We start from the raw sequence: 27,948 nt of genomic DNA, 5'->3' as shown, positions 1-27,948 counted from the left end.
ATGAGGGGGTGGGGTCTCTCGCCAGCTCTTGCTCTTGTCCTACCAGTAGACTCCTATTGCTTGTCACTCAGCATCAGCCTCTTGGTGGAGGCATGTGGAATTCTTAGTCCTCCTGGTCTATCTCAATTTTAGGCAGAGTCTGTGCACTTGGGCTTCTGAGGAAGGGTCTTCTCATATTCTTGCCCCTCCTCAATACCAATGGCAGCCAAATTCTGCCTTGAATCTGTGACAGCTCTTGGGCAGAAGAGAATTTCTGGCTTCTCCCTCAATAGTAGTGGACTTCTGGTTTGTACTGTTGCAGAATCCTGGGACCAAGAGGTTTTTTTGTCCTTTCCATATGGGTAGATGACCCAGAGGCAGTGGATATTTGCTTGAGTCCTGCAGGTGAGGGAGAAGTTCTTCAAGATGCAGATGGGTTTTTTTTAATTGAGTTCGTAATAGTTTACAACATTGTGAGATTTCAGTTATACATTATTACTTGTCTGTCACCACATAAGTGCTCCCCTTCACCCCTTGTGCCCACCCCCCACTGCCCTTCCCCCAGGTTACTACATAACTCTTCTTTTTGTATGTTTATCTTCCACATATGAGTGAAATCATCTGGTGTTTGTCTTTCTCCCATCTGGCTTATTCCGCTTAACATAATAACCTCCAGGTTCATCCATGTTGTTGTGAATGGGATGATTTTGTCTTTTTTTATGGCTAAGTAGTATTCTATTGTATATATACATATACATATACATATATATATATATATATATATATATATATATATATAAACACCACATGTTCTTTATCCATTCCTCAGTCAATGGGCACTTGGGTTGCTTCCATGTCTTGGCCATTGTGAATAATGCTGCAATGAACACAGGGGTGCATAAGTCACTTTGAATTGTTGATTTCAAGTTCTTTGGATAGATATCCAGTAGTGGGATAGCTGGGTCATGCGGTATTCCTGTTTTTAGTTTTTTGAGAACTATTCATACTGTTTTCCATAGTAGCTGCACCTGTTTGCATTCCCACCAGCAGTGGATGAGGGTTTTCTTTTCTTCACAACCTCTTCAGCATTTATTATTTTTTGTCTTAGTGATTATAGCCATTTTAATGGGTGTAAGATGATATCTTAGTGTAGTTTTGATTTGCATTTCCCTGATGGTTAGTGATGTTGATCATCTTTTCATGAGCCTATTGACCGTCTGTATATCTCTTTGGAGAAATGTCCATTCATATCCTCTGCCCAGTTTTTGATTGGGTGGTTTGTTTTTCTGTTGTTCAGTTGTGTGAGTTCTTTATATATTATATGGAGATTAAGCTCTGGTCAGATATATGATTTGCAAGTATTTTCTCCCAGTTGGTGGGTTTTTTGTTTTGATCCTGGTTTCCTCTGCCTTGCAGAAGTTCTTTAGTCTGACGAAGTCCCACTTGTTTATTTTTTCTTTTATTTCCCTTGTCCGAGAAGACATGGTATTCAAGAAGATCCTTTTCAGATCGATGTCAAAGAGTGTACTACCTACGTTTTTTTTTTTTTAAGATTTTAATTTTTTCCTTTTTCTCCCCAAAGCCCCTGAGTACATAGTTGTATATTCTTAGTTGTGGGTCCTTCTACTTGTGGCATGTGGGACGCTGCCTCAGCGTGGTTTGATGAGCAGTGCCATGTCCGCGCCCAGGATTCGAACCGATGAAAAACTGGGCCGCCTGCAGCGGAGCGTACGAACTTAACCACTCGGCCACGGGGCCAGCCCCATACTACCTATGTTCTTTTAAGAGGCAGATGGGTTTTGCTTCTACTTCTCCCCAGGAGGCAAGGGAATGTCACCTGGGCCTTGAGGGTGAGAAGGTTTGCTGTCTCTCCCTTGGTGGCTTAAGGCTTTTGCTTAATATGAAAGAAGGTTCTGAGGAAGAAGGCAGTGTTTCATGGCTGTCTCCCAGAGGCAATCAACTTTCTCCCCCCCGAAGAAGATTAGCCCTGAGCCAACATCCATCACCAATCTTCCTCTCTTTGTTGAAGAAGATTGGTCCCGAGCTAAAACATCCGTGCCCGCCTTCCTGCATTTTATATGTGGGACACCTGTCACATGAGCATGGCTTGATAAGCAGTGCGTAGGTCCATGCCCAGGATCCACACCAGTGAACCCGGGCCACCAAAGTGGAGCACACGAACCCAACTGCTACATACCAGGCTGGCCCCACAATCAATCAATTTTTGTATACCTGTACCACTAATGTGGGCTCTTTTCCATCTCCTGACCTAATTCCAATCTTTTCTGTGAGAAAACTAGTGGAGGCCCATGGAAAAACGCCTGCAAGTGAATGTAAACTCCCTTTGTGTTCTGGGGCTCCCAGTTACTTTAAACTAATACTTTAGCTCACATGTGGCCTTTAAGAAATGCATTACACTTTTGGTAGATTTCTTCTTACCCACTTTGATGATGGTCACATCTTCATCCTATGCTCTTCCAAAGGTGAAACAATTTGTGTGTCCTATCTCTTTTGAGAGGGGCCTGCCATTCTTTGGAATTTAGTTCACTTGGTTGTCTTACAAACTCAGTTCACTAATGAGTTCAAGAAAAATTATAATTTTGAAGATTATGTGGCCTTTTGTCATTGTTATGATGGGAATGATGGTCTCTTGAGGATTTATTTCATTAAGGAAAGCAGCAGTTATTCAGCCATTTAATATTTTTTCAACCCTTGGTCCTTGAAGATGTGAGTTAAATCTTCTTCTTTTTATTTTTTTTTGTTAAGTCCATTCCAGTTCTAAATATCTAAGATTCTGAGAATATCACAGAAGGGAAATATAAATATAGGCTGGAGCTATGGGGAAAGAGAATAATAAACTAAATTTGGCTATGAGGCAGCACTGCCCATTGAAAGAGACAGACACCTAAAGAAATGATTATGTTACAGTGTGTGGTGAGAGAGATATAACATAGCTTAAATGAAAAGTCATGACAGGAATTTAGCGTGAGGAATCAGGGGAGCTTGAAAGAGCAAAGACAGGAAAATCCGGCCAGGAAAGGCATCACATGGCATAAACTGAACTGAGCCCTGAAGTAGTTCTCTAAGTGGAGAAGCAGAAGGGGAGTGTATTCAAGGCTAAGAGAAGTAAATAAACCATAGAAGTGTTTAGGGCTAAAGGTGTGGGGAGGGAGTGCCAGGAAATGAGGATTAAAAGCATAAATTTTGGAGTCAGGCACATCTGAGTTTGAAACCTAGTCTGCTGTTTCAAGACTGACTTTAGACAGTTGGTTGAGCCCTTTAAACTGCATTTTACCAGTCTGTCAAATGCAAGTATTAATGCTGACCTCTCAGGGTTGTTGTGAGGACTAAATGAGATAATTCACCTAAGCACATCTGGAACACATCTGTGTTCAACATATAATGACTGTTACGATGGTAGCAGTGGTTCTCCACCACAGAGCAGAGGCACCACACATCCTCTGCAGCAGCAGTCATTTGGGACTTTTCTAGAAACCTTAAGAAGCCTAGAGAGTCACTTGCTTTAGGAAAACAATTGCCTCCCTGTGGTCTGAGTATAATCCTCTTCTTTCTTAAGATATTACAGTTCCTATCTCCTCCTTGGCACAAAAACTAGAATACATATTTAAAAGGAGCTCAGGAGAGAGTCCCTCCTACTGGAAACAGCAAGTAACAATTTATGCCCGCAAGTAGGAAGAACTACTAATTCCATCTGTTTCACTGTGCCTATGTGGGAGGGAAAGCAGAGAAAGCAGATAAAAAAAAGCATGTGCTGAAAAACCATTCTTATTCACGGGGCAGAGTGAAACCCAGGTTCACATAATGTAAACATAGTGAAACATGCATATATTGTTCAGCAATGACTCTACTTCTGTATTGAGGACTAAGGTTTGGCCCATGTCGACAACATCCAAGACTCAGGTGGTGGTGGTTGTTTATTGTTTGTTTTCATCTTGGGCCACCAGAGCCTACAGTTGCTCTCCCCAGACAGTTAGTAATCCTGAAGAGGCCTGGAGACTGCCCTCCTAGTGTTGCTAAGGATTAACTCCATTACCTGAATCTTATTCCCTGGGTTATGCTACCTGGCTATGGCTTAAGCACTTCTGAGAATAAGACTTCACCTAGAGAATGCTCTAGGACAGTGGTTCTCAAATTTTAGCTTATATCTGAATCACATGTAGGACTTGTTAAAACACAGGATGCTGGGCTCTAGTCCTGGAATTTTTGATTCAATATGGGGTAGGGCTGTATAATCGCTATTTCTAACATATTCCCAGGTGATGCTGATGCTCCTGGTCTCAGGACCACACTCTGAGGACCACTACCCTCAAAGGTTTTTGTATCTCTGAGGTACAAAAGAGTGGTGTACTCTCTAGTTACTTGAGCTGTGTGTGAGAAGAGACCACTGTCACTGGCTTATAGAGAGAACTGTCAGAACGAGAGACGAGTGAGTAGAAAATAACAGGGTAAGGCAAGGGCTGAAAGGAAAGAGGGATGCATTGTTCTTCCATCAGTCTTTGAAAGGGTTGAACCCTGAGGTTTAACTTGGCAGTAGGTGGAGAGTGCTGGCAGATCAGCTTTTTCTCATATTATGTTCATTAGATCCCGGGAGCACAGAGCCAATTTATTCAAGCCCATCAACAGTAGCTCTATCCTCCTTCCTACACCAAGGTGGAGGAGAGAGTCTCAGGAACACAATCTATAAGGACAATTTTCCTGATCTTTCCCCAAAGGTCCTTCCAGTCAGAACTGAAAGAGGTTACCCAGATTTCTAGATGACTATTTTCAATGTCTTAGAAAACAAGCAAGCATTTTTGCTATTCTCTTTATGAATGTCCTGTGCTTGATTATGCTGGCCTCTTTTTCATCCACTCTCTTATTTTTAAGGCCAGATATGAGAGAAAAATTGAGGCTAGAGTGGGGACAGTGAAAACTTGGGTCCTAGCCCTGGCCTGGGTTCTAACACTCCCATGCTATATTTATAGCCTTAGGCATTCAATCTCTCTCACTCTCAGGCTCCTTATTTATAAAATAAAGAGACTTGGGGAAAGACCTATACAATTATTTTAGAAAAGTCCTTGCAATTCTAAAACTCCATGATTTCTAAGATTCCACATTTCCCTACCAATATTCAAAGAGGAATATCTGTATCTGAAATGAAGAGACACGATAAAGGAACTTTAAATTCTACTTTAATTTGTAATTACCCTTTAAAGTTACATAATTCAATACAGTAGCTTCTAGCCACAGATAGAACAATTTCAATTATTGCAAAAAATACTATTAACACAAAAAATATAAGATAGTATTTTTTGGTTACAGGTATAACCATAGACCACATTTTATGGTTAGAGGTCTAACCATAAAGAGTAAATGATTCTCTTTCCTTTTCCACTGCGGCATATTTCTCTCCTCTTCCCTCCACTCCCTCACCTCTATCAACAAAAACTCTATCTGGAATCATTTAAACATGTGTCTTAATCTTAACTTTGTTATAGTTGTAACCACAACTATGCATCAGATATATGTAACTTTACAACAAAATTCTATTTCTAGAATAGAAAATGGTTTTTGCCAAAAGAATGAGTTCTTGAGTAGTACAATTGCCTCCAGAAATCTTTAAAATAGCACCACTTCTCATCTGCCTAGAATAGTGGAGCTGTGATTCTGCTTTTAAGCTAGGGAATTCTGCCTATAATGACCCCTAGTTGAAGCACAGAGATCAGCCTCACTAGCTCATCCCTTGTATACTGGGTTCCTACCTGTGTTCTCAAGAGACCTCCTTTTCATACTATTCGTAAAGTTCTATGTGTATAAGTTCTCTCATTCTTTCCATAAGCAGTACTGTCAATAACATGGGTTCTGAAGTCAGACATACCTGAATTTAAATACTGGCTGTCATTTACTAGTTGTGTACTTTAACATTTAAACTCTAGGAGTCTAAAATGTTCTTATCTATAAATGGGGATAATTAACAGTACCTATCTCACAGCACTGTGGAAGTTAAAGAAGAAAGGTATTTAAAAGCACTTAGCAATTACAAATGCACAAAAAAGTTAGCTACTGATATTAAAGATCACATGAAATTCAAATTCTTGCCCAACAAACAAGATATCTGGTAAGTGTCAAAGGATCAACTAACAGATTACTTCTTATGTGAAAGGGAAAAAACACCTTTACAAAGGATATCAGATCACCCTAGCCAAGCATGACACTTGACATTATGTCCCTCCTGAAGTCATGTAATATGAACTACAGTGTATCATCTATGAAACATTCTTGCACATAATGATTACTTGAATATAATCAAGCAGTTAGACAGAACTTCCAGTTTATAGGAAATATGGGAGAAATAAAGGAACAAATTAAATGACAACACAAAGAAACTAGACAAATCCAAAATGTGGGCTGTAGTGGCCAGCCTCTAAGTTGGTGTGCCATGATATATGCTTATTGGTATTCATACTCTTATATTTCCTTCCACACTATATTAGTGTTGGTCCTTAGGACCAAGAGAATATGGCAGAACTGACACTATGTCACTTCCAAGATTAGGTCATAAAAAATACTTTCATCTTGGTCAGTCTGTGTGTGTATGTGTGTCTTTCTCTTGGATTGCTTACTGTGGGGAAAGTTGACTGCCATGTTGTTAGCGACCCTATGGAGAGACACACTTGCTACAAAATTGAGGCCTCCAGCCAACAGCCATGAGAGTGAGTATTACTGGTAGTGGATCCTTCAGCATCAGTCAAGCCATCAGATGACTGCATTGCCAGTTGACATCTCGACTGCAAGCTCATGAGAAATTCTGAGCCAGATCCACCCAAGTAAATTGCTCTATATTTCTCATTCTCAGAAAGTGTGTGAAATAATAAACGTCTGCTGTTGTAAGCTTCTCAGTTTGGGATAATTTGTTACACAGAAATACACAACTAATATGTCAGCTCTTGTGTAGACAAATCCAGAATTGAGGACTAGTCTCTTTAAAAGTTAATGAATAAGGATTTAAAAAAGAAGTTCCAGGGACTGTTCTATATGACAGGAGATTAAAGAGACATAAAAATCAAACGCAATTGTGAGCCTTGATTTAAGTCCTGGTTTAGAAAATGATAGCTATTAAAAAAATGTAGGACAATTTGAATATAAATATGTATTAGATGACATTAAGGAAATTTTAATTTTCTTAAGTGTGATAATGGTTTTGTTGTATAGAAGAATGCTTTATTTTTAGAAGTTCTATGCTGAAGCATTTTGGTGAAAGCACTATGTCTGCAATTTAATTTCATATGGTTCAGAAAAAAATATAGCTATAACGGTACCTAGATGAATACAGATGAAACAAATAGGGCAAATGTTGATAATTACAGATAAAATAGAGGTATTAGATATATGACTGTTCTTTGTACTATTCTATAAACTTTTATATTTAAAATTTTGCCTAACTAAAATGTTAGAAAACAATTGAATGTCCCCTCCCCAAATAGGAGTTCTTTCTGGTTGTCACTAGATAAAAAAAAATTCCAGGCCCAGTGAGAACTAAGTCCAGATTTCTATACTACAGATTGTTGATATTCAGTTCAGAAGTTTGCACAATTCCAAAACAAATATATCAGAAAACCACTCTTGAACCAGTACTTCCACTTAAAAGTTACCCATCTGTCTAATGTTTGCTGGAGGTTAAAAAAATAAAAAGTTGGTACTGATTCCTTCATCTTCTTTCCTGTTTTCATCTTATTTTATTTTTCATAAAAAGCAGACAATTACTAAATCCAAGAGGAATTAGTCCATTTCAGTATCCAGGTGCACAAACATAACCATAAGCTCATTTTTATATAATAAATGAAGAACTTAAGTGTTTATCCAGAAAACGGGGGGAAAAAAAACACAGTGGGGAAAAAAATAGCAGAAGAACAAGGAACTCACATCCAGGAGTCAACTGAAAAATGTCCTTTAAAACCAAGGAGCTCATTTGCAAGTTTAGTAAAATTTTACTTCTTACTGTAATAGTGATATGAAAATATTGTCTGGGTGTTAAGTTCTCAGTTTAAGAAAAATTCGGTGACACTCTCATCACTAGCATCCAAATTATACTTACAAAAAAACTGACATAGTTGAAACAATAATTTAGCATTTATTTTTGTGTAAAGAACATTGCATATATTTCTACACTGCACTGATGAGTTTTTGTTTTTATGTCATGCATTTCTGATTATGTTTTCAAAGAAGAGTAAATACTTTTTATTTAGTTTACATTTGTTTAGTATAACATATAATTTAAAGTATGTTTGACTTCACACCAACAGAAATTTAAATCAAAACTGCCCTGATACATCATGTGAACATACTCTGCTAGTGAGGCTGTGGCGGAGACAGAACTCTTCTACAGCAGTGGTGAGGATGGAAATGGTACAATCTTTACAAAGGGAAAATGTGGCAATATCGAGCAAAATTATATATAGCAATCCCAATTCTGATAAGTTCCAGTTTTTCACTGCAGGATCATTTATGGCAAAAGAGTGAAAACAGTAATCAATCATTCACCAGTAACGGAGTGGTTGCATAAACCATGGGATATATAAACAATGGGTTATTAGGAAGCTATAGAAAGGGATGAAAAGTCTCTATACACTAGTATGAAGTAATCATACAGGTATATTATGACATAAAAAAAGTGGGGTGAAAAGTAGATAGTAAGTTATTGTTTAAAAGGAAGGAAATTTTTAATTACAAAAGTACAATGTTTTGTACATGTCTACAAAATAGGTTTATTTGTAGAAAATTTGGAAAATGCAGAAAAGCATAAAAAATAAATAAAAATCACTGAAAATGATAAAAAAGAAAGAGGATAAATATATATATTCGTATTTGCTTATATAAAAAGTTGATTTTTAAAGTTACCAATAGCAAAGGGGAAAAAAACAAAGTTAAGGAGACAGAAATATAATTATAAAATTTTATAGTTTGTGTATAAAGCTATAAATTTATAAACTATAAAAATTACATAAAAATTTATTTTTATTTATACAATAAAATTGTATAAAACTAGAAAAATAAAATTAAAACAAATTAGTCAAAGGAGTCACATAAATAAAAACTATTCCAAGTGACTTTAAAAAACTAATATGACTGCACATCACTACTGGGATATATCAGAATGTTAAAGATCATTGCTTAAAAAAATAAAACTATTTTCAGTATCATATTGGTGGTGGTAATGTTGATAATGTTATTCTGAAACTGTTGTGGATATACTGTAAGATAATGCGAATAATTATAGAATATTCTAATTCCTACATTCCCAGACTTATTGGGAGTGGTATTCTCAGCATGAAAAAAAGGAAACACGAATACTAACATAGACTAGGTTAAGTAAAACACCTGTAGTCCTGAATCTGAGTTAGAAATCAATTTATATTCACTTACGACATTTTGTCTTGAAAGAAGATATATTCTTCTTATTTTATCCACTGAAAAGACCTAGAAGTGATGACCAACCTAGTAGCAACAAATGACCCTAGAGCCCAGATTATACTCTTGGAGAAAGACTTGATTCCAAGTCTGAGGGCAAGAAATATACAAGATGAACCAAGAACATCTCATCATACTAAAAATCACACTTTTTTTTTTTTTTGAGGAAGATTAGCCCTGAGCTAACCATCTGCTGCCAATCCTGCTCTTTTTGCTGAGGAAGACTGGCCCTGAGCTCACATCTGTGTCCATCTCCCACTATTTTATACATGGGACGCCTACCACAGCATGGCTTGCCAAATGGTGCCATGTCCGTACCCAGGATCCGAACCAGTGAACCCAGAGTCAGGGAAGTGGAATATGTGCCTTTAACCGCTGTGCCACTGGGCTGGCCCCTAAAAATCACACTTTTAAACAACGCATATATCAAAGAAGAAATTGAAAGAAAAATTGAAAGTGTTTTTAACTGAAAAGGAAAACACAACATATCAGAATTCACGGACGCCACTGAAGTGGCACTTCGGGAGAAATTTATGCTATTCAATTCCTGTATTAGGAAAGAAGAAAGATCTTAAAACAAGTACCTCAATTTCCACCTTAAGAAACTTAAGAAAAACAATAGTAAATTAAACCCAGCCAAGTAAAAGAAAAGTAATAATCAAGATCAAAGTGGAAATCACTGAAATAGAAAACAGAAAAGCAACAGGGAAAACTAATGAAACCAAAGATGGTTCTTTGAGAATATTGATAAAAGTTGTTAAGCTTTTGCTAGATTGATCAAGAATAAAAGAGAAAAGTCACTAGTATTACTATTATATAATACACTAATACTAGAATTACTAATATGAGAAATTCGAGAGGAAATATCACTACAGATTCTACAGATGTTAACAGGGTAATAAAGGAATATTACGAAGAATTATAGGGATATAAATTTGACAAAGTAGATGAAATGGAAAACATCCTTGAACTACATAATCTACCACAGTTTACTCAAAAAGAAATAAATAACCTGAACAGTCCTATTAAAGAAATTGAACATGTAGTTAAAGCCTTCCCACAAAGTAAGCAAACAAACAAACAAAACAAAACTCCAAGCTCAGACAGCTACCACACACTTAAGAAAGAAATAAAACTAATCTTACACAAACTTTTCCAGAAAACTAAAGGGGAGAAATTCCCAAACTCATTCATAGAGGCTAGCATTACCCTGATACCAGAGCAAGACAAAGACATCACAAGAAAAGAAAACTACAGACCAGTATCCCTCAGGAACACAGATGCAAAAATTCTAATAATAAATAAAATACTCAAATAAAATAAAATAAATAAAATACTCTTCAGCAACTTGAATTCAACAACATATGAAAAGCATAATATATCATGACCAAGTGGGGTTTATCCTAAGAATGCAGAGTTGCTTCAACATTCTAAAATCAATCAATATAATTCACATATTAACAAATTAAAAACAAAAAAAATCATATGATCGTATCAATAGATGGCAAAAAAGCATTTGACAAAATTCAACACTCATTCATGATGAAAAGTCAGCAATCTTGGAATAGAAGTCACTCCCTCTTTCCTCCTAATATCAGGAATAAGACAAAGATGTCCACCATCACCAGTTCTCTTCAACACTGCACTGCAGGTTTCGGCCAGAGAAAACAGGCAAGAAAAGGAAATAAACGGCATCCAGATTGGAAGGAAGAAGTAAAACTATCCTTGCTCACAGACAACATGATAGGCCATGTACAAAATTCAACAGAACCAACAAAAAAACTACTAAAACTACTAAGTGAATTTGGCAAGGTTGCAGGATAGATAAAGTACAATGTACAAAAATCAATTGTATTTCTACACACAGGCAACAAACACTTGAAAAAAGAAATAAAAAATATAGTAGTTTACAAATAGCATTAAAATATGAAATACTTAGGGGTAAATTGACAAAATAAGTAAAATATCGGTACACTGAAAACTATAAAACACTGGTGATAGATATTAAAGAAGATCTAAATAAACGGAGAAATATATCTTGTTCATGTGTTGGAAGACTCACTATTGTTAAGATATCAATTCTACTCTAACTGATCAACAGATTCAGTGCAATACCAATCAAAATCCTAGTAGGTAATTTGCAGAAATCATACAGAGGATGTTTTCCAATTACAACAGAACTAAATGAGGAATCAACAACAGAAAGACATCAGGAAAGTCCTGAAATACTTGGAAATTAAACAACACAAAACAATAACCACGTATATAAGAAGAAATCACATGGCAATTAGAAAACATTTTGAATTGAGAATGAAAACACAACATATCCAAATTTGTAGTATGCAACTAAAGCATAGAAAAAATATCTCATTTTATAAATGAAGAATGGTTTAAAATCAGTAATCCAAGTTCCATTTTAAGAAGTTAGGAAAAGAACAAATAAGATCCAAAATAAGTGAAAGGGAGGAAGAAATAAAGATAAGAGCAAAAGTCATTAAAATACAGATTTCTAATCCCAACCATGCTCAAATAACTTAAACTACTAAAAGAAAACAAGAAAAAGAAAAAAAATATGAAACAACCATTTCAGACACTGGACAACAGGAGCACAGAACAGTGATCCCTAAGAGAAGGGAAACATGAGGTAAGCCCTAAGAGTGTCTCAAATTGATGCCTAGAGAGAAATTCCACTCCACAGTGCAGGGAAGAGGGAGCCAAACAGGGCTCAGATTGAAGAGAGAGAGGTGAGAGAATTCGAGGAGGCCAGAGCGGGGAGAATTCACAAGCAGAGTACCAATGGGGAAAGAGCTGTCCAGAGACAGAGCTCAGAGATGCGCAAAGGGTTCCACCCAAGCTTTCATCTGAGAACTGGTCAACGTGTGTGTGTCAGGAAATGACACACATTTCGAAACACACATTTCGAGGTTGGCGAAATAACCACCAGAAAAAAGCAGGTAGGACAATATCCTGAACTCATGGGGTGGAAATCGTTCAAGTTCCCAATAGCCAAAGTGGAGAAACCTCATTAATATAAGGGGCACTGAGTGAGAGGATATGATGGTTTATGTAGAAAATCCTAATGAATCTACCAAAAAATGCTACTAGAAGTAGAAGTAGTGAAGTTAATAAAGTTGCTGGTTACAATCATATAAATAAACATATATTTTTTCTATATACTAGAAATGAACTACTAGAAGTTGAAATTTAAAAACTGTACCAATCATGATAGCATCAAACAATATAAAATACCTAGGGATAAATTTGACAAAATATGTGCAAGACACTGAAAACTATAAAGTATTTCTGATAGAAATAAAAGCAGACTGAAATAAATGTTAAGAGATACCGTGTCCATGGATGGGAAGACTCAATATTGCTAAAATGTTGATTTTACCCACATTGCTATCAACGAAATTCAACCATCAATAAAATCCCAGCAGCATTCTTATAGAAACTGTTAAGTTGATTAAAAAATTTATATGGAAACTTATAGGACCTAATATCAAAACAATTTTGAGAAATAAGAACAAAGTTGAAGGATTCACACAACCTGATTTAAAAACATATTTTAAAGCCACAGTTATCCAGACAGTGTTGATACTAGCATGAAGAACAAAAGAGAGTCCAGAAATAGACACACATTTACAAGCCAAATGATCATTTTGATAAAGGTGCAAAGACAAATGGGGAAAGGATAATCTTTTCAAAAACTGTGCTGGAACAACTGGATGGCTATATTCAATAAAAATGAACATCAACCTGATCTCATATGATATACAAAAATTAATTCAAAATGAATCTTAGTCCTAAATGTAAAATCTGAAACTATAAAAATTTTAAAATAATACCTAGAAGGAAATTTCAACCTTGGGTCTAGAAAACAAATCTTTTAACAGAACACAGAATGCACAAAAATGTAAAAGAAAAAAATGATAGATTTCATCAAAATTTAAAACTTGGCTCTCTGAAACAACTGTTATTAGAATGAAAAGGGAAGCTATCTATTAGGAGAAAATATTCACAAAACATATGCTCAACAAAGGACTTATATCTGGAACTGCACTGCAAACAGAATTCTCTGATTATGGAAATATTTTATATCTGCACTGTCCAATAGATATTCACTATTCATATATGACTAAGTGAGCACTGGAAATGCAGCTAGTGTGACTAGAGAGCTGAATTTATAGCATTTAATTTTAATTAATTTAAATTTAAATTGCCAGTGGTTAGCGGCTGCCATACTGGGCGGCACAATCTGGAATTTATAAAGAATAGTTAAAACTCAACAATGAGACAAACAACCAAATAAAAAATGAATTCAGATCTCTTGATCTGAACTGACACTTTACCAAAGATGATATATGGATGCCAAATAAGCCCATGAAAAGATGTGCAACTTCATCAGCAATGAGAGAAATAGAAATTAAACCCACAAAAAGATATGACAAATACAGGAATGACTAAAATTAAAAACACTGACCATACTAAATGTTGGTGAAGATATGGAACAACTGGAACTTTCATACACTGCTAGTGGGAATATAAAACGGTACAACCACTTTGGAAAACAATTTGGCAGTTTCTTAATACATCTACCATACAACCCAGCCAATCTACTTCTTGGTAATTACAGAGAAATATAAAGGAAATAAAAGTACACACAAATACTTGTACATAAATGTACAAAGCAGCTTTACTTTTAATCACAAAACTGGAAAAATTCCTATCAGCAGGTAAAAAGGATAAACAAATTGTGGTATACTCACACAGTGCAATACTACTCAGCAATAAAAAGTAACATGGTATTTATATAAACTTCTCAGAAATGCAAACTAACCTATAGTGACATCAGGTAGATCACTGATTGCCTGAGGAAAGGCTGTTAGGGGAGCAAGAAAAAATAGATTACAAAGGCACATGAAGGAACTTTTGGAGGTCATGGAAATGTTCATTATCTTGATTGTAGTGATAGTTTCATGGGTGCATAATGTATAAAACTTAAACTGCACACTTCGACTATGGGTACTTTATTGCACATAATTGTACTCCAATAAATCTTCTAAAAACAATCAGGGCCAGCCCCAGTTGCCTAGTGGTTGGGTTTAGCATGCTCTGCTTTGGTGGCCTGGGTTTGGTTCCTGGCCACCTATACTACTTGTCAGTGGCCAAACTGTGATGGTGGCTCACATACAGAAAGAGAGAGATTGGCAACAGATGTTAGCTCAGGACAAATCTTCCTCAGCAAAAAAACAAAAAAACAAAAAAACAAAAAAAACCAAGAAGATTTGCCTTAGATGTTAGCTTAGGGTGAAATCTTCCTCAGCAAAGAAAAAAAAGAAGAAAAAAAAAATCAATGAAATAGGAAGTGAACAAACAACAAAGAAAAGCAACAAAATCAAAAGCTAGTCCTTTGAAAAGATAAAAAAAATTGATGCACCTCTAGCTAGACTGACCTTGACAAAAAAGAATTTGCAAATTACTAATATCAAGAATGAAAAAAGGAATATCATTACAGTTCTTACAGAGATTAAAATATAAAAGAATATTATGCATAACTTTGTGGTGATTAAATCGACCACCAACTTAATGGACTTGGGATAAAATGGACATATTCCTTAAAAGAAACAAATTACCAGATTGACTCAAGAAGGAATAGAATACCCAAATAGAAAGACAAATAATCCAAATAAAAATGCTCTAAGTTTTAAATAGAAAATTCCCAAGAAAGATACACAAATGGCAAACAAACATATGAAAAGATGCTCAACATTATAAGGGAAATGAAAATGAAAACCATGAGAAGACATCTCTTCACACTCACTAATATGGCTATAGTAAAAAAGATGGAAAGTAACAAGGGTTGGTAAGGATGTCAAGAAATGAGAATGTTCAGATACTGCTGGTGGGAACGCAGTATGGTGCAGATATCTTGGAAAACAGTTTGGCAGTTCCTCAAAAAGCTAAACATGGTTCCCATATGACCCAACAATTCCACTCCTAAGTATGTATTCTACAGAAATGAAACATACATCCACCCAAAAACTTGTACATGACTGTTCACAGCAACATTCCTCATTATAGCTAAAAGGTGGAAATAACCCAAATGACCATCAACTGATGAGCAAATAAACAAAATGTGGTATATTTATCCATATGATGAAATATTATTTGACAATTAGAGTAATGAAGTACTGATACAAGCCACAACATTGATGAATCTTGAAAACGTGCTAACTGAAACAAGCCAGTCATCAAAGACCACATAGTGCATGACTGCATTTATATGAAACGTCCAGAAGAGGAAAAGCTATAGAGACAGAAAAGAGATCAGTAGTTGCCTGAGCTGGAGATAGGGCAAGAAAGGACATGGGAGACAATGAGGAATGACAGCTAATGGCTATGGAGGGATGAAAATGTTTTAAGATTGTGGTGATGGCTGCACAACTCTGTGAATATACTAAAAACTACTGAATTGTACACTAAACAAGTAAATTTAATGGTATGAACTGTAACTCAATAAAGATTAAAGAAAGAACGAATGAATGTCACCTGGCCCATTTTCCAACAAATTACATGATCTGAGGAATGAGCATTTTCATTTATAAATGGGAACAGCATCTATTTCCGTCTTTTCACTTCTAGCTACAATAACACATAAAAGGTGCATAGGAGAAACATTCTAGAAAGCTAGTTTCATAACTTAAAGATGGCTGTATTGGTTATCTACTGCTGCGTAACTAATTACCCCAAAACACAGCAGCTTAAAACAATAAACATTTATTACCTCACCCAGTTTCTAAGGGTCAGGAACCAGGGAGTGGCTTAGCTGGGTGGGTCTGACTTAGGTCTCTTAGGAGGTTGTAGTCAAGCTGAGACTACAATCTCTGAAGACTTGACTAGGGTTGGAAGATCCAGGTCCAAGCTCACTCATGTGGCTTCTGGCTGAAGGCTTCATTCTTCCCCTTATAGGCCTCTCCATGGAGCTGCTCAGGACATGGCTTCCTCCAGAGCAGGTGATCAGAGAGACAAAGAGAGTGTGAGAGCAACTGAGACAGAAGCTTGGTCTTTTATAACCTAATCTTGGAAGTGACACACCATATTTTTGCCATATCCTATTGATTACACAGATAAATTCTGATACAATGTGGGACAGGATTAGACAAAGGCGTGAATAGAAGGAGGCAGGAACCACTGGGGCCATTTCTGAGGCTGCCTACCAAAGTGACATTATGACAATAAACAGACCAAAGATGCCACACGCTTGACCTTTGCACTGCAAGGGGATAAAGGAGGTACTTATTCCTCAGTAGCGTGACAGACACACTCTCGGAGACATTTTAAGAGTTGTGATAAAAGGGTTTGCAAGGTCTCTTCAAACCATTTTCCATTCTCCTTGTGACTGAGTTACAGTTAGCAGAAAGAAACACAAAATTGTAACAGTTGGGGCTGGCGGAGGAAGTAAAGGACTTAGTGACCTTCACCCTCCACCTCCTCCCTAGCATTGACACTTGGGGAACGAGTCCTAGTTGCAGAAAGGTTAGTTACTTTATCAGAATCATACAGAGATAGAGCAGGGACGAGAATCCACTTTCTGTGTCTTCTCATTATACCAGGAACTAAGCATCAGAGAATCAATGGCAGTGACTCACAATACAGATGACATGTTAAACACGTAAGCATTAAATCAACATACATTAAACAGCCGGTCACTCCAGAACTGACATTTCTTTGAGTGGTTTTTCAACACTGGCTGTCTTACTTTCTCAGGCAGCAGTGGACTCTTCCCCTTCTTTCTACTCCAACTGAGAGGTGACCTACTTAGCCAGGGCAAGACAGGAATCACTCATTCAGCTCAGCTAATATTACAGAGTATCTGTTCTATATGCAACACTGAACGTGCAGATTTGAAAAGTAGAAAACACGGTCCCTTCACTCAAAAAGCAGATAGTTAAGGTGAGAAAACAAGACCTAAACTTGGAACACTAAGAAAATTAGACATCATGTGACAGGGCAGTACGAGAATTATCTTTAATAATTTTAATGAAAACTTATATAATACAATGTGCCAGATACATTATAATACTAACTCTTTTAATCTCCTGTCAAGTTATCCCCATTTTACAGATGGGGAAAGCGAGGCCTGAAGAGCTTAAGGGACTTGCCAAAGTTCTCACACCTGGTAAGAAGAAGGGCCAGATTCAAACCCAGGAAGAATGGCTCCAGAGTCTGCACTTTCTTAACACAATAGTGTGAAGCTTCTCAGTAACAGTAGCGATCCTTCTTCCTTCATATGTCCTTTTCTCAGGGTCCTGAAGGAAAGTTATCTTGAAATTCCAAAGCTCCTTTGAGAAATCCCAGCTTTCCAGCTGTACAGGAGAAGGGAGTATCTAACCCAAGATAGTAAAGATGTCTTAGGATAGCCTGCTAACCCAGAGGAGGCGGGTGAGGAAGAGGGAACACACATTTGCTAGCGAGGTAGTGCTTTCCTGGTGCCAAAATGAAAGATAAAATTGAATCAATTATCAATTAGCAAATTAAGCTATGGTTGGAATGAAGAAATTAAACGGATGTACTGTTCTGCAAGTGCAAAAATAAATTAATTTGACCCTGTCAAAGCTCACTAGAATGTGGAGAGCCTTAATATAATCCTTTAAAGATTTCCTCCCAGAATCTCACAAGGGAAAACAGCATACTACACCAGGAACAGATGTATTTGATCATTTTTAGAGATTATGAAAACTAGCTTGAAAAGAATAAAGTGGTATGTGGGCCTGGGAAGCCTTTTGCTTGACAAAGCAATGAATTCCATTTTGGTAAAAATTTGCCAACTCTGCCACCTTATAAAGCAATTGCTGTCTCTTTCCTTTACATCTGAATTTTACAACTTTGGAAAATGTTCCTCGCAAGAAAAGAAGGGATCTTGCAGACTGCTGGCAATCTTCATGTATTACATTGTGTTTTTCTCATCACGTACCTTGAATCATCCATGGGCCTCTCAATTAAAACCTCAGAACACATTGTCTAAAACTGTAGGAATAGGCCTTATGGAGAACCAACTGGCAGGTAATGCAAGGTGGCACAATGAAGAGTGTTTGGCACAGATTTTTTTTCTAAGATAAGATGTCAGTATAGTTTATTGTGATTTTGAAAAGGTCTTAAAAAGATTTTCTAAAATTCAAAATTTTATTTAAAAGTCTTGTACCAAGAAACTGTATGTATCTAAGTACAGAAGGTTTATAGAATTCCAAATGAAAGTCTAGTAACTTCTCTTTCAAATGGACTTTTCCTTTAAATTATATCAAACTGTTACCACAACTATCTTAGAGTCACACCATGAGAGTGGCCTTTATGAGGTCATTCAGTTCATTCCAATGACCATATCTAGAAAGTCCACACCAAACTATCATAGGTAGAGGTGGTTTTTCATTCTGTAATGAAAGCACATTTGACCACAACCCTCAGCAAACTACTCTAGAATATAAATGTACTCCTTGCATTTGAAAATACTGTAAATTACCATCCATTTTAGACTAATATTAAAATTGTGATGCTAACATACAGAAAAAAGGAAATGGAATGATGAGGAATTTGTAGAACACAATGGGAGGCAGTCTGAGTAGGACAATGTTAGCATGAGTGACTGCGTATATGTATATATGTGTGTGTGTGTGTGCGTGTGCTCATGCACAACAGGAGTGAACTGACCAAAAGGAAGCAGAAGCCAATTAGCAAACAGCTGCTTTCCTGCTTCTCCAAAGTCTTCTGATTTGGCTCTCTCCCCCTCACATCCTTACCCCAAACCAGCCAAATCTCTATGTGCCTAACCTTGATTCATAGATTTGGCACACATGAATCTCCTAGAGCCTCTTCATCTCAAGCGGCTGAAAAAACCAGGTCAATCCTCCGTGTCTCAAGCCTTTATTTTGCAGAATGGTTCTAGGAATACTTGGAACTTCTGTCTAGGGGGACTGCAAGAGTTGTCACGGTCTACCAAGAATAAATTCACAATGTTCTGAGCTAATCTTGCTTCAGGCCAGATCTAGAAATATAACTGCTTCTCTAAAATGAATTTAATATTAGAGTTTAGCTGGATTCCAGACTGTATCTTTCATCTTTTTTATTTCCTATTTCCTCAAAGAGTCTCTCCAGCAGGATAACGTGTACTTCTACTTCTGTTATTACTACTGCTACTACTACTAGTAATAATAATAAATAGCCTTCATACATATAGCACTGATTACATGCTAGAGACTTCATTAAGAACTTTATATGTATAAGACCCATTTAGTTTTCCTTACAACCTTATGAGGTAGGTTTTGTTATTATTCCTGGGTCTGTGTGACCCAAGATCACACAGCTAGTAAGGGGCAGTATCAGGATTTAAACCTAGTAATTTGGCTCCAGAATCCATGCTCTTAGGCACTATATCATACTCCTTTTGTTTGTATAATGCAAACAATATTCCATCAAGACCAGAGACCTGGGTTTCCAGTCCTGTCTCTGATGCTATAGTCAACTGTGTGACCCAGGGCAAACCTTTGACTCAATTCCACTATATAATGAGCCAAGCTCAATGATTTGCTACTATGCTGTAATGACAAAGTAGGTGCTTTTCATTAACAAAGTTGACTCTGCTGGATGAGTCAGGAAGTTTAAAGCTTGAAAATGAAATATATCTAAGGGAAAGAAAGAGGCGATCAATAATAACTAAGTCAATCTTCTAAGCATTTTCACGTTTTATATTCTATGACGCAAGCATTAGATTCATATTTTACAGAGGAAAAAACTGAGACTCGGAGATTAGGTAAGTTATCCACAGTCAAACAGGAAATCAGGATGGAGAGCCAGCATTTGAATGCGGCCACAGCCCAAGCACTTTCTGCCATACCACAATGCTTCCCTAGCATCATCTTTTTCTCCTCCCAAAAGCAGTAAGCAGAGATGTAAAAGGTAATATATGTAAAGTATCTAGCACAAAGTCCTGCAAACAGCATACACACAATACATTAATTTGGAGGGGAGGATGGAGATAGACAGGTGAATGCCAACTTAAAAATGCTAACAGATTGTAACTTAAAACAATCTGTGTATATTTTTGTGTAAGTTCTACAAGGTGGGCTGAATACCATATCAAAACAAACGAACAGAAATTCCCAGAAGGAGAGAAAGTTTGCATGACTTGAATTTATCCCTCAGTAAACAACAAAGAAATACCACAAGAATGCCAATATATGTGGTATTTCCAGACAACATACATGAGTTCCTGTGGTATTTTGCTGCATGAAATAACTTCCTAACAATAACTCAGAATCATTTTTTAAAAGGAATCTCCCTTTTTCCCTGGCCAGAATTTCACAAATGGTACTAATGAACAAGGAAAGTCTCTTATTTACTGGCAACTAACAGGAGGACAGGAAAGTCAGAAACTTACCGTGCCAACTTATTAAATTCCTATTTTGGTTTGGAAATGGAGTAACTTGCTCATTCACTAAGTCATCCAACAAGTAATAATTGAATACCAGGTATGTACAAGGCATTATTTTATTAATAAATGGCAGAGACATTAAACAGTGTCATGTTTGACATAAATGGTGATGCCAATGCCGTGGGCTGGGTGTTTGGTTGAAAGATACACAAGGTGCTATAGGAACATGAATGTCATCTATGAAAGGTTGGAGAAGTTCCTGAAGGAAGTGACAATTGAGCCAGTGCTAGAGAGCATAGTGTGTTTAGGAAACTGCAAGTAATTAAGAATGATTAGAATTCAGAATATGAGTAGGGAAGTCTTTTGATTTGTTGAATTTCAACAAATCATAACTATATAGCCAGAGAACTGGTAGAAGGGTTTTAATAGATAATAAGTTCAACACTCTCATTTTACTTTTAAGGAAACTAAGCCCTCTAAAATAGGTGCCCGGAGGCTTACCAGGAGGATGACAATTACATGAGGTGAAGTCGTCCTTAAACACAGAACTGAACACTATTGTGTATGAGAGTAAGAACAGTGGAGTGCAGCCGTAATATAATAATTACTTAGAGAAATCACCTCCAGCTGATCTGAATGGTGTCTACACACGCAAAAAAATGTTTCACTCTCTAAACTGCCTCTACTTATGTACTTATGTATGTATGGATTGACACAAGAAGACTGGAGATAAAACTATGTTTGACAACACACAAACCCAGTTCACTCTTCCCTCCTCTTTTAAACTTAGCTCTTGCTCATTAAATTCAGTGAAAATTCAGCAACAGCTGTTAATGAAAGGATTCTTTGAAATCCCCTATGGATGTCTGCTAAACTTTGAACAAAAGCTTTATCATCTGAAAGTCAGTAATTACGAAGTAACATCTTATCTAGGGGACAACAGTAGAAATAGTAAGGTTCTACTGCAAATCTAAAATCAAATATTGCTGTAATTCAAGAAATATGAAATGCTAGTAAATAAAACACACTATTTCTTTGCTGTCTGCACCCACAGTGTACAAGAATCTTTTACAGGTTAGTTCTCACATTACACATAAAGAGATAGTAAAGATTCTTTTCAGGTACCAGAATTTTGTCGTATAAAGTTCGACGTGAAATAGGTGTGCAATCAGCTTGAACTTTCTAAATTTTTCATGCTTCCTGGGTATGAGTGATAGAAAAGCAAAATTCTAATTATGAAAATTTGAGTTATTTTTAACAACTTTGGAAAAAGAAGTGATTCACTTTATAAAACAATTCACTACAGGATTTCTTTAAATACCAAGTTCATAAATAATTAATAAAAATCTGATTTATATAACTTTTCAGGAACATACAATATATAAAGATGGACAAAATTCTAAGACTCTCTTGAATGGTTGTTACAAGAGGATTTGATCTCTAATTTCAAAAAGAACCTGCAAGACTTCAAAATGGAAAGAACTAATCTATCTATGTTAAAGTAAGAATTTAAACATTAGGGAAAGCAAATAATTGTAATCACATTTGCATAGACAAGGGTTTAGAAGGGCATACAAATGATTAATAGTGGTTACCCCTGGGGATGAAATGGGGACTTTGCTTTTTGTTTTATAACATCCACATTATTTGTTTTATAAGAAATACATATTATAATTCTGTACTTTCTTAAAATTCGGTATTCATTTTTCAAAAGTGTTATTTTAAAAAAGAAATCTTTTGTTGCCATAGTGGTTCTCCACCAAGAGCCTATCAGAATCAACAATGAAGCGTTTTTCAAAAATATGCAGATGCCTGGGTCCCACCGGAGGATAGTGACTTCGAAAGGTTTGGAAACCACCAGACTAGATGACCTTTAGGTTCTTTCCAATCCTGAGATGACATTACTTACAAATATTCTGTACACATTCAACACCCAACAGCTTTTGTTTTTGTACACATTAACCAGCCAACACTACAGAGTCAAAGCATTATTTCCATAACTAAGATGAAGGTCCTGTTCCTCAGCAATATACACTCAGATTACTGACCTAGAGAAACTCATAGGAAATAAACTGAACTTTGAAACATATACAACTTAAATAAACTTGTTTATCCTGTGGTTATTTTGACAGAAAACCTATCATATTTCACTATTTCTGAGGGAGAAATTTGGGGAACTGGCTCTAACGTAGGCACCAATTATTGCAGAGGTGATGGGGAGGCAGAAATGGAGAGGGACATGGTTGTACATTATCATATTAGTTCTCTAACTCAAAACAATCCCAGTAAGTCAGGTTAAGTGTGAGCATTTTCTCTAACCTGATGCTTCATCTGTATCAGTCGTTCTCAGTCCTATCAGACCCCATGCCCGTTTGTTATATAAAAGTGTATGCAGGGGCCAGCCCTGTGGCATGGTGGTTAACTTCATCGTGCTCCACTTTGGCAGTCCAGGTTAGTGGGTTTGGATCCCAGGCATGAACCTACATCACTTGCCAGCCATGCTGTGGCAGTGACCCACATATAAAGTGGAGGAAGACTGGCACAGATGTTAGCTCAGGGGTAATCTTCCTCAAGCAAAAAGAACAGGAAGACTGATGACAGATGTTATCTCAGGGGTAATCTTCCTCAGCAAAAAAAAAAAAAGTCTATGCATATATATTTACCTCAATTCCTCCTTTTCTATCCTGAAATAAAATTCAGATATTTAACAGATTTTCAAAACTATCAATAAAATATCCTAACAGAAATATAAAGGAACATGAAATGAAAGTAATTAATAATAAATTATATATTTCAATAGGTATATGCTCAGGCACAACTATACTAAAAGGAAATGAAGTAGTCAGATGCCTACACCTACTTACAATTAATATATTTAAATTTAAGAGAAGTAGGATGGTAAGAAACCATTCCATGCAACAAGGACAGGAAAATGAAGTAAAGCCAAACTATTTTGTGAAATGGTTCCAAACAATACAAAGTACAATTATCTCTTGATATGGAAGGTAGCTACATTGCTTGAAAATTTAGTGTTTATTAAAACTAGATAAAAATACTTCATATTTATATATAAAATAGAGTTAAGTTACAGGCATAGATAGTTATATAAAGTGGGTTTTTTTTTCCTTTCACAAATAATGCCATACACTGAACATTCAAAAGCCATGCAGGAACCACACAATTCTTTGTTACATAGGATGTCATGTGCATTACTTGATGTCTAGCATCTCTAGCCACTGACCACCAAATCACTGAGACAAACTCAAATTCTCCACAAAATTCTAAAATGCCCCCTAGAGATTAGTACCACCCTGCTGAGAACCACTTGCCCGTACAAACTTTCAGTAGCTACATGTATACTGTTATAGATTCTCATCCTGGATTAGGGGGTAGGGGGGACACTACTGACCCCTGATCTCAGGTTAAAGTTTCTCTGATATAAGGGCTACTTTTAATTGAAAAGCCTAGTACACATCCATCCCAGAAGCTTCCAATAAGACATTTTACCTAACACTGTTTATCTCTTTTTAAAAAAGTAGGAATAAAGCTATTTTTACATATATATTAGAATTAAAGACAGTTGTACTGATAATTTGGCCTCCTCTTTCTATCTCCTCACCTAAAAATACTTTCTCCTGAGTTTCTAGGTAATAAAGGTCAAATCGTGAAGATATAACTATTCTCTTTTATCCAAACAAAAAATCCAAAAGTTGGGTTGGCCTGGTAGCATAGTGGTTAAGTTCGTGCACTCCCTTTTAGTGGCCCAGGGTTTGCAGATTTGGATCCCCAGCACAGACCTACACACCACTTATCAAGCCATGCTGTGGCAGCATCCCACATACAAAATAGGGGAAGATGGCACAGATTTTAGCCCAGCAACAATCTTCCTCAAGCAAAAAGAGGAAGATTGGCAATAGATGTTAGCTCAGGGTCAATCTTCCTCACCAAAAAAGTAATAATAAAAAAAAAACCCCAAAGTCATTTACATATGGCACTGAAATGTATTACGATATTATTTATTTGGCAGAAGAATATCTTTCTAATTAAATTTTGATTAGGCATCTATTAAAAGTAATTTACATTTCCTGATCAACTCAATGACTAAAGCATGTGTCTTTTCGGGGGCTGTTGGGGGAGCCGCCTGAATCTGAGAACTTGTTAAGTCCTAAGAAGAGAGTGAGTGACCTAAGTATTCTGAAAGTTTCACTAATTGGGATTTGGCTATATAATTTCTTTTTGGCACTGAAAAAAATGTCTTGCCTTCATAGAGATTTTATGTTAAATGAGCATGTGATTCATAGAAATATCAGATATACACGCACTTTAAGTAAAAGTGATCAGGACTTCACTTTACAAAAAAGGATTCACAGATAGAGGAAAATCATCACAGGATTCCTTTGACCATAAAAGCTCCTCTGAGTTAAAATGCCATTTAAAAATTAGTGAATAAATTAATGATGAATATCCATTCAATTTCTACACATTTTGAAAGACTTTCTTAAAATGTTCATTGAAATAGTATTTAGCCTTAATAGGTGAAATGGTCATTTCAATAGATATTTAGCTTGTCTTTCCACTTCAGATTTCACTAATTAATTCACTAATTAATTTGACCAATAATGCCTAAAGGAAATCAACATTCCATTTTTTAATAATCCTAATCTGACTGTCTTTCTTCATATCTAAAATTGGTAAAAACTTGCCTTATACTCTTGCACAGGCATCACCTTATGAAAAAAAATAAGCAGAGGTTTGTGCATACCCAAACATGCATGGTGCTTAAAATAGCTCATCTTTTAGTATTCTGACTTCTAATTATTATAAATAAGCTTTAATGATATGTGGAATCTGCACGTGTGTGTACTATGTGGTGTGCGATTCAGTTTTGAATCAGTTTTAAAGCAACTGATTACAGGTACCAGCTCTCAACGGCTTTATGATTCACATAAGAAGAACAGGCCTTACTCAACAACCTCAGAACAGAAGTCCTATTTTCTATTACTAAACAGAGAATTCGGGTGCTGATAAAAAAAACAAACCACCCCACACATTAAAAAAACGTAGCACACACCAAATGCGTAATACAAAGCTTTTCACTTACTTGGTACTAGGCCGTTTTTGCAGGGCTTTATCCAGGATAAGAGACGGAGCACTCCTCCTCCTTTCTGCTAGTGTTTTCATCTTCTGTTGAGAAAAAACATCAAAATGAAGACCACGTGGCTTGTAAAGCAAGTAAATGCTAATTTTCGATTCAATTCAGCAAGTTTTGCATTGCTCATCCCTGCCTATCAAGGAGTTTGCAATCTTGTTACGGAGATAAAATAATAACATCTAAACTAGGAGAGAAACTGTCAAAAAGGGGTATAGGCAGTAAGTATTTTTTACGGTCAGAGAAGAAGGAGGTTAACCATTGACCAAAGTATCGGGAAAAGCATCATCATAACCATTAGCATCAATTGTAGTGGACAGATGTATTGCATATTATGTGCCAGGCCCTATGCTAACAGCAGGACTGGATTATCTCATTTATACTCCAAAATGTCATCAGAGTAGGTGCTACTATCTCTACTTCATAGGCAGGGTAGGCCCCAAACTGGGCTTTACGGAAAGACAGAATTTGAAGAGATCTAGTAAAGGGAGGAAAAAACAATTAAGGCAAAAGATGGAAACTAAATTCTTACACTTTTTTTTTTTAAGATTGGTACCTGAGCTAACAACTGTTGCCAGTCTTTTTTTTTTTTTTCCTGCTTTTTCTCCCCAAATCCCCTCATATATAGTTGCATATTCTAGTTGTGGGTCCTTCTAGTTGTGGCATGTGGGATGCCGCCTCAGCATGGCCCGATGAGCGGTGCCATGTCTGCACCCAGCATCCGAACTGGTGAAATCCTGGGCCGCTGAAGTGGAGCACATGAACTTAATCACTTGGCCATGAGGCGGCCCCTCTTACACATTTAAGAGACCTTTAAATTTAAATATTTACACATTTCAGAATGCCTTCTTCCAAATAGATTTTTTTGCTGTAACTTAAAAAAAAACAAAAGAGAACTTTTTTCTTTTTTAAGTGTTATATAAATATAGGATTAACTGGATAATTCAGGTACTCTGCTTCAGAGGACTTAAAATTTGTGGTAAATGAGATTTTATTCAATTTGAATTATCCAGATGATTACTCTCTAAATTCAATCTTATATATTTAACACCTGTAGACAGAGTCAGAGGGCCTGCCACTGGCTACCGATGAGTAAAATTGGCAATATAGTCACAAACAGCCTTGAGTCAAGTTCCGGCTGTATGACCAGAGCCATTCTTCCCCATCTACCCTCTCACCCTATCCTGGCCATAGTTCTCACCCACTGCCTGCGGGCCTAGGCCAGCCGTGCTTGGGAACTGGATGCTGCTCTAATAGGAACCACATAAAACTATCTGGCTCAGTGTCAGTAGCTCATTACATGATTCATAAAGGAACTGCTTCTTAGCTAGTAAAATCAAACTTGGATCCTAGCACAGGAACAGAGAAGAATCATCCAGTGAGAAGGGGATCGTGGACTTCTTTGGCATAATTCTCATTCCCCAACTTCACTGTGCCCCCAGGGATCTCTCCCAAATTATTGTTGTCACCAGTGCCATGACCTCAGTGTTGCTGCTCCCCCTATTAATCTTTTGGCTCACATGTAGAAACTACACGCCCAAATCTCCTTAGCATAGCTCCAACAGCAACTGAAACAATTATACAAAACAGTAATACAGGACAGGAAACAAATGGGTAAGAAATACAGAATGTCACACTTCTCAATCAAGAATCATCTACCATGAATCAGTTTCAGAGCAGGTTAAATTGTCTAAAAGTTTTTTACATGATATGTATTTGGTGCCTTCCTTCCGGAGAAAGCCCACAGTTTTCTTCAGATTCGCAGAAGAGTCTGTAATCCCTCCCAACCCCAGTGATTCTGATAACCCACTTTATCGTCAGCAGATCCAAGCTCCTAAACTAGATCTTCATTAATATATGATTTCTAATTCTGAGCTCCTTGGCTTTCAGGTTTAAAAAGAATTTGGAAAGGGTTCAAAACACA

At 36.6% G+C, this 27,948-nt stretch overlaps 1 protein-coding gene across 6 annotated transcripts in view; it reads right to left on the bottom strand.

The window, feature by feature from the left end:
* Positions 1 to 27,948, bottom strand: part of ARHGAP20 (Rho GTPase activating protein 20) — a 114,043-nt gene that overhangs the window by 68,896 nt on the left and 17,199 nt on the right. For all 6 annotated transcript variants that reach the window (XM_044752376.2, XM_014844389.3, XM_070490322.1 and 3 more), the window contains exon 2: positions 25,977 to 26,059. In XM_044752376.2, the coding sequence (XP_044608311.2) occupies positions 25,977 to 26,056 (80 nt within the window). In that variant the 5' untranslated portion in view covers positions 26,057 to 26,059. The remainder of the gene's footprint in view (positions 1 to 25,976; positions 26,060 to 27,948) is intronic.

This window comes from Equus asinus, chromosome 20, assembly GCF_041296235.1.
Source record: "Equus asinus isolate D_3611 breed Donkey chromosome 20, EquAss-T2T_v2, whole genome shotgun sequence".
NCBI classification, from domain to species: Eukaryota; Metazoa; Chordata; class Mammalia; order Perissodactyla; family Equidae; genus Equus; species Equus asinus.
Note: the sequence above shows the minus strand (reverse complement) of the source record. Positions and strands in the feature narration are given on the sequence as shown.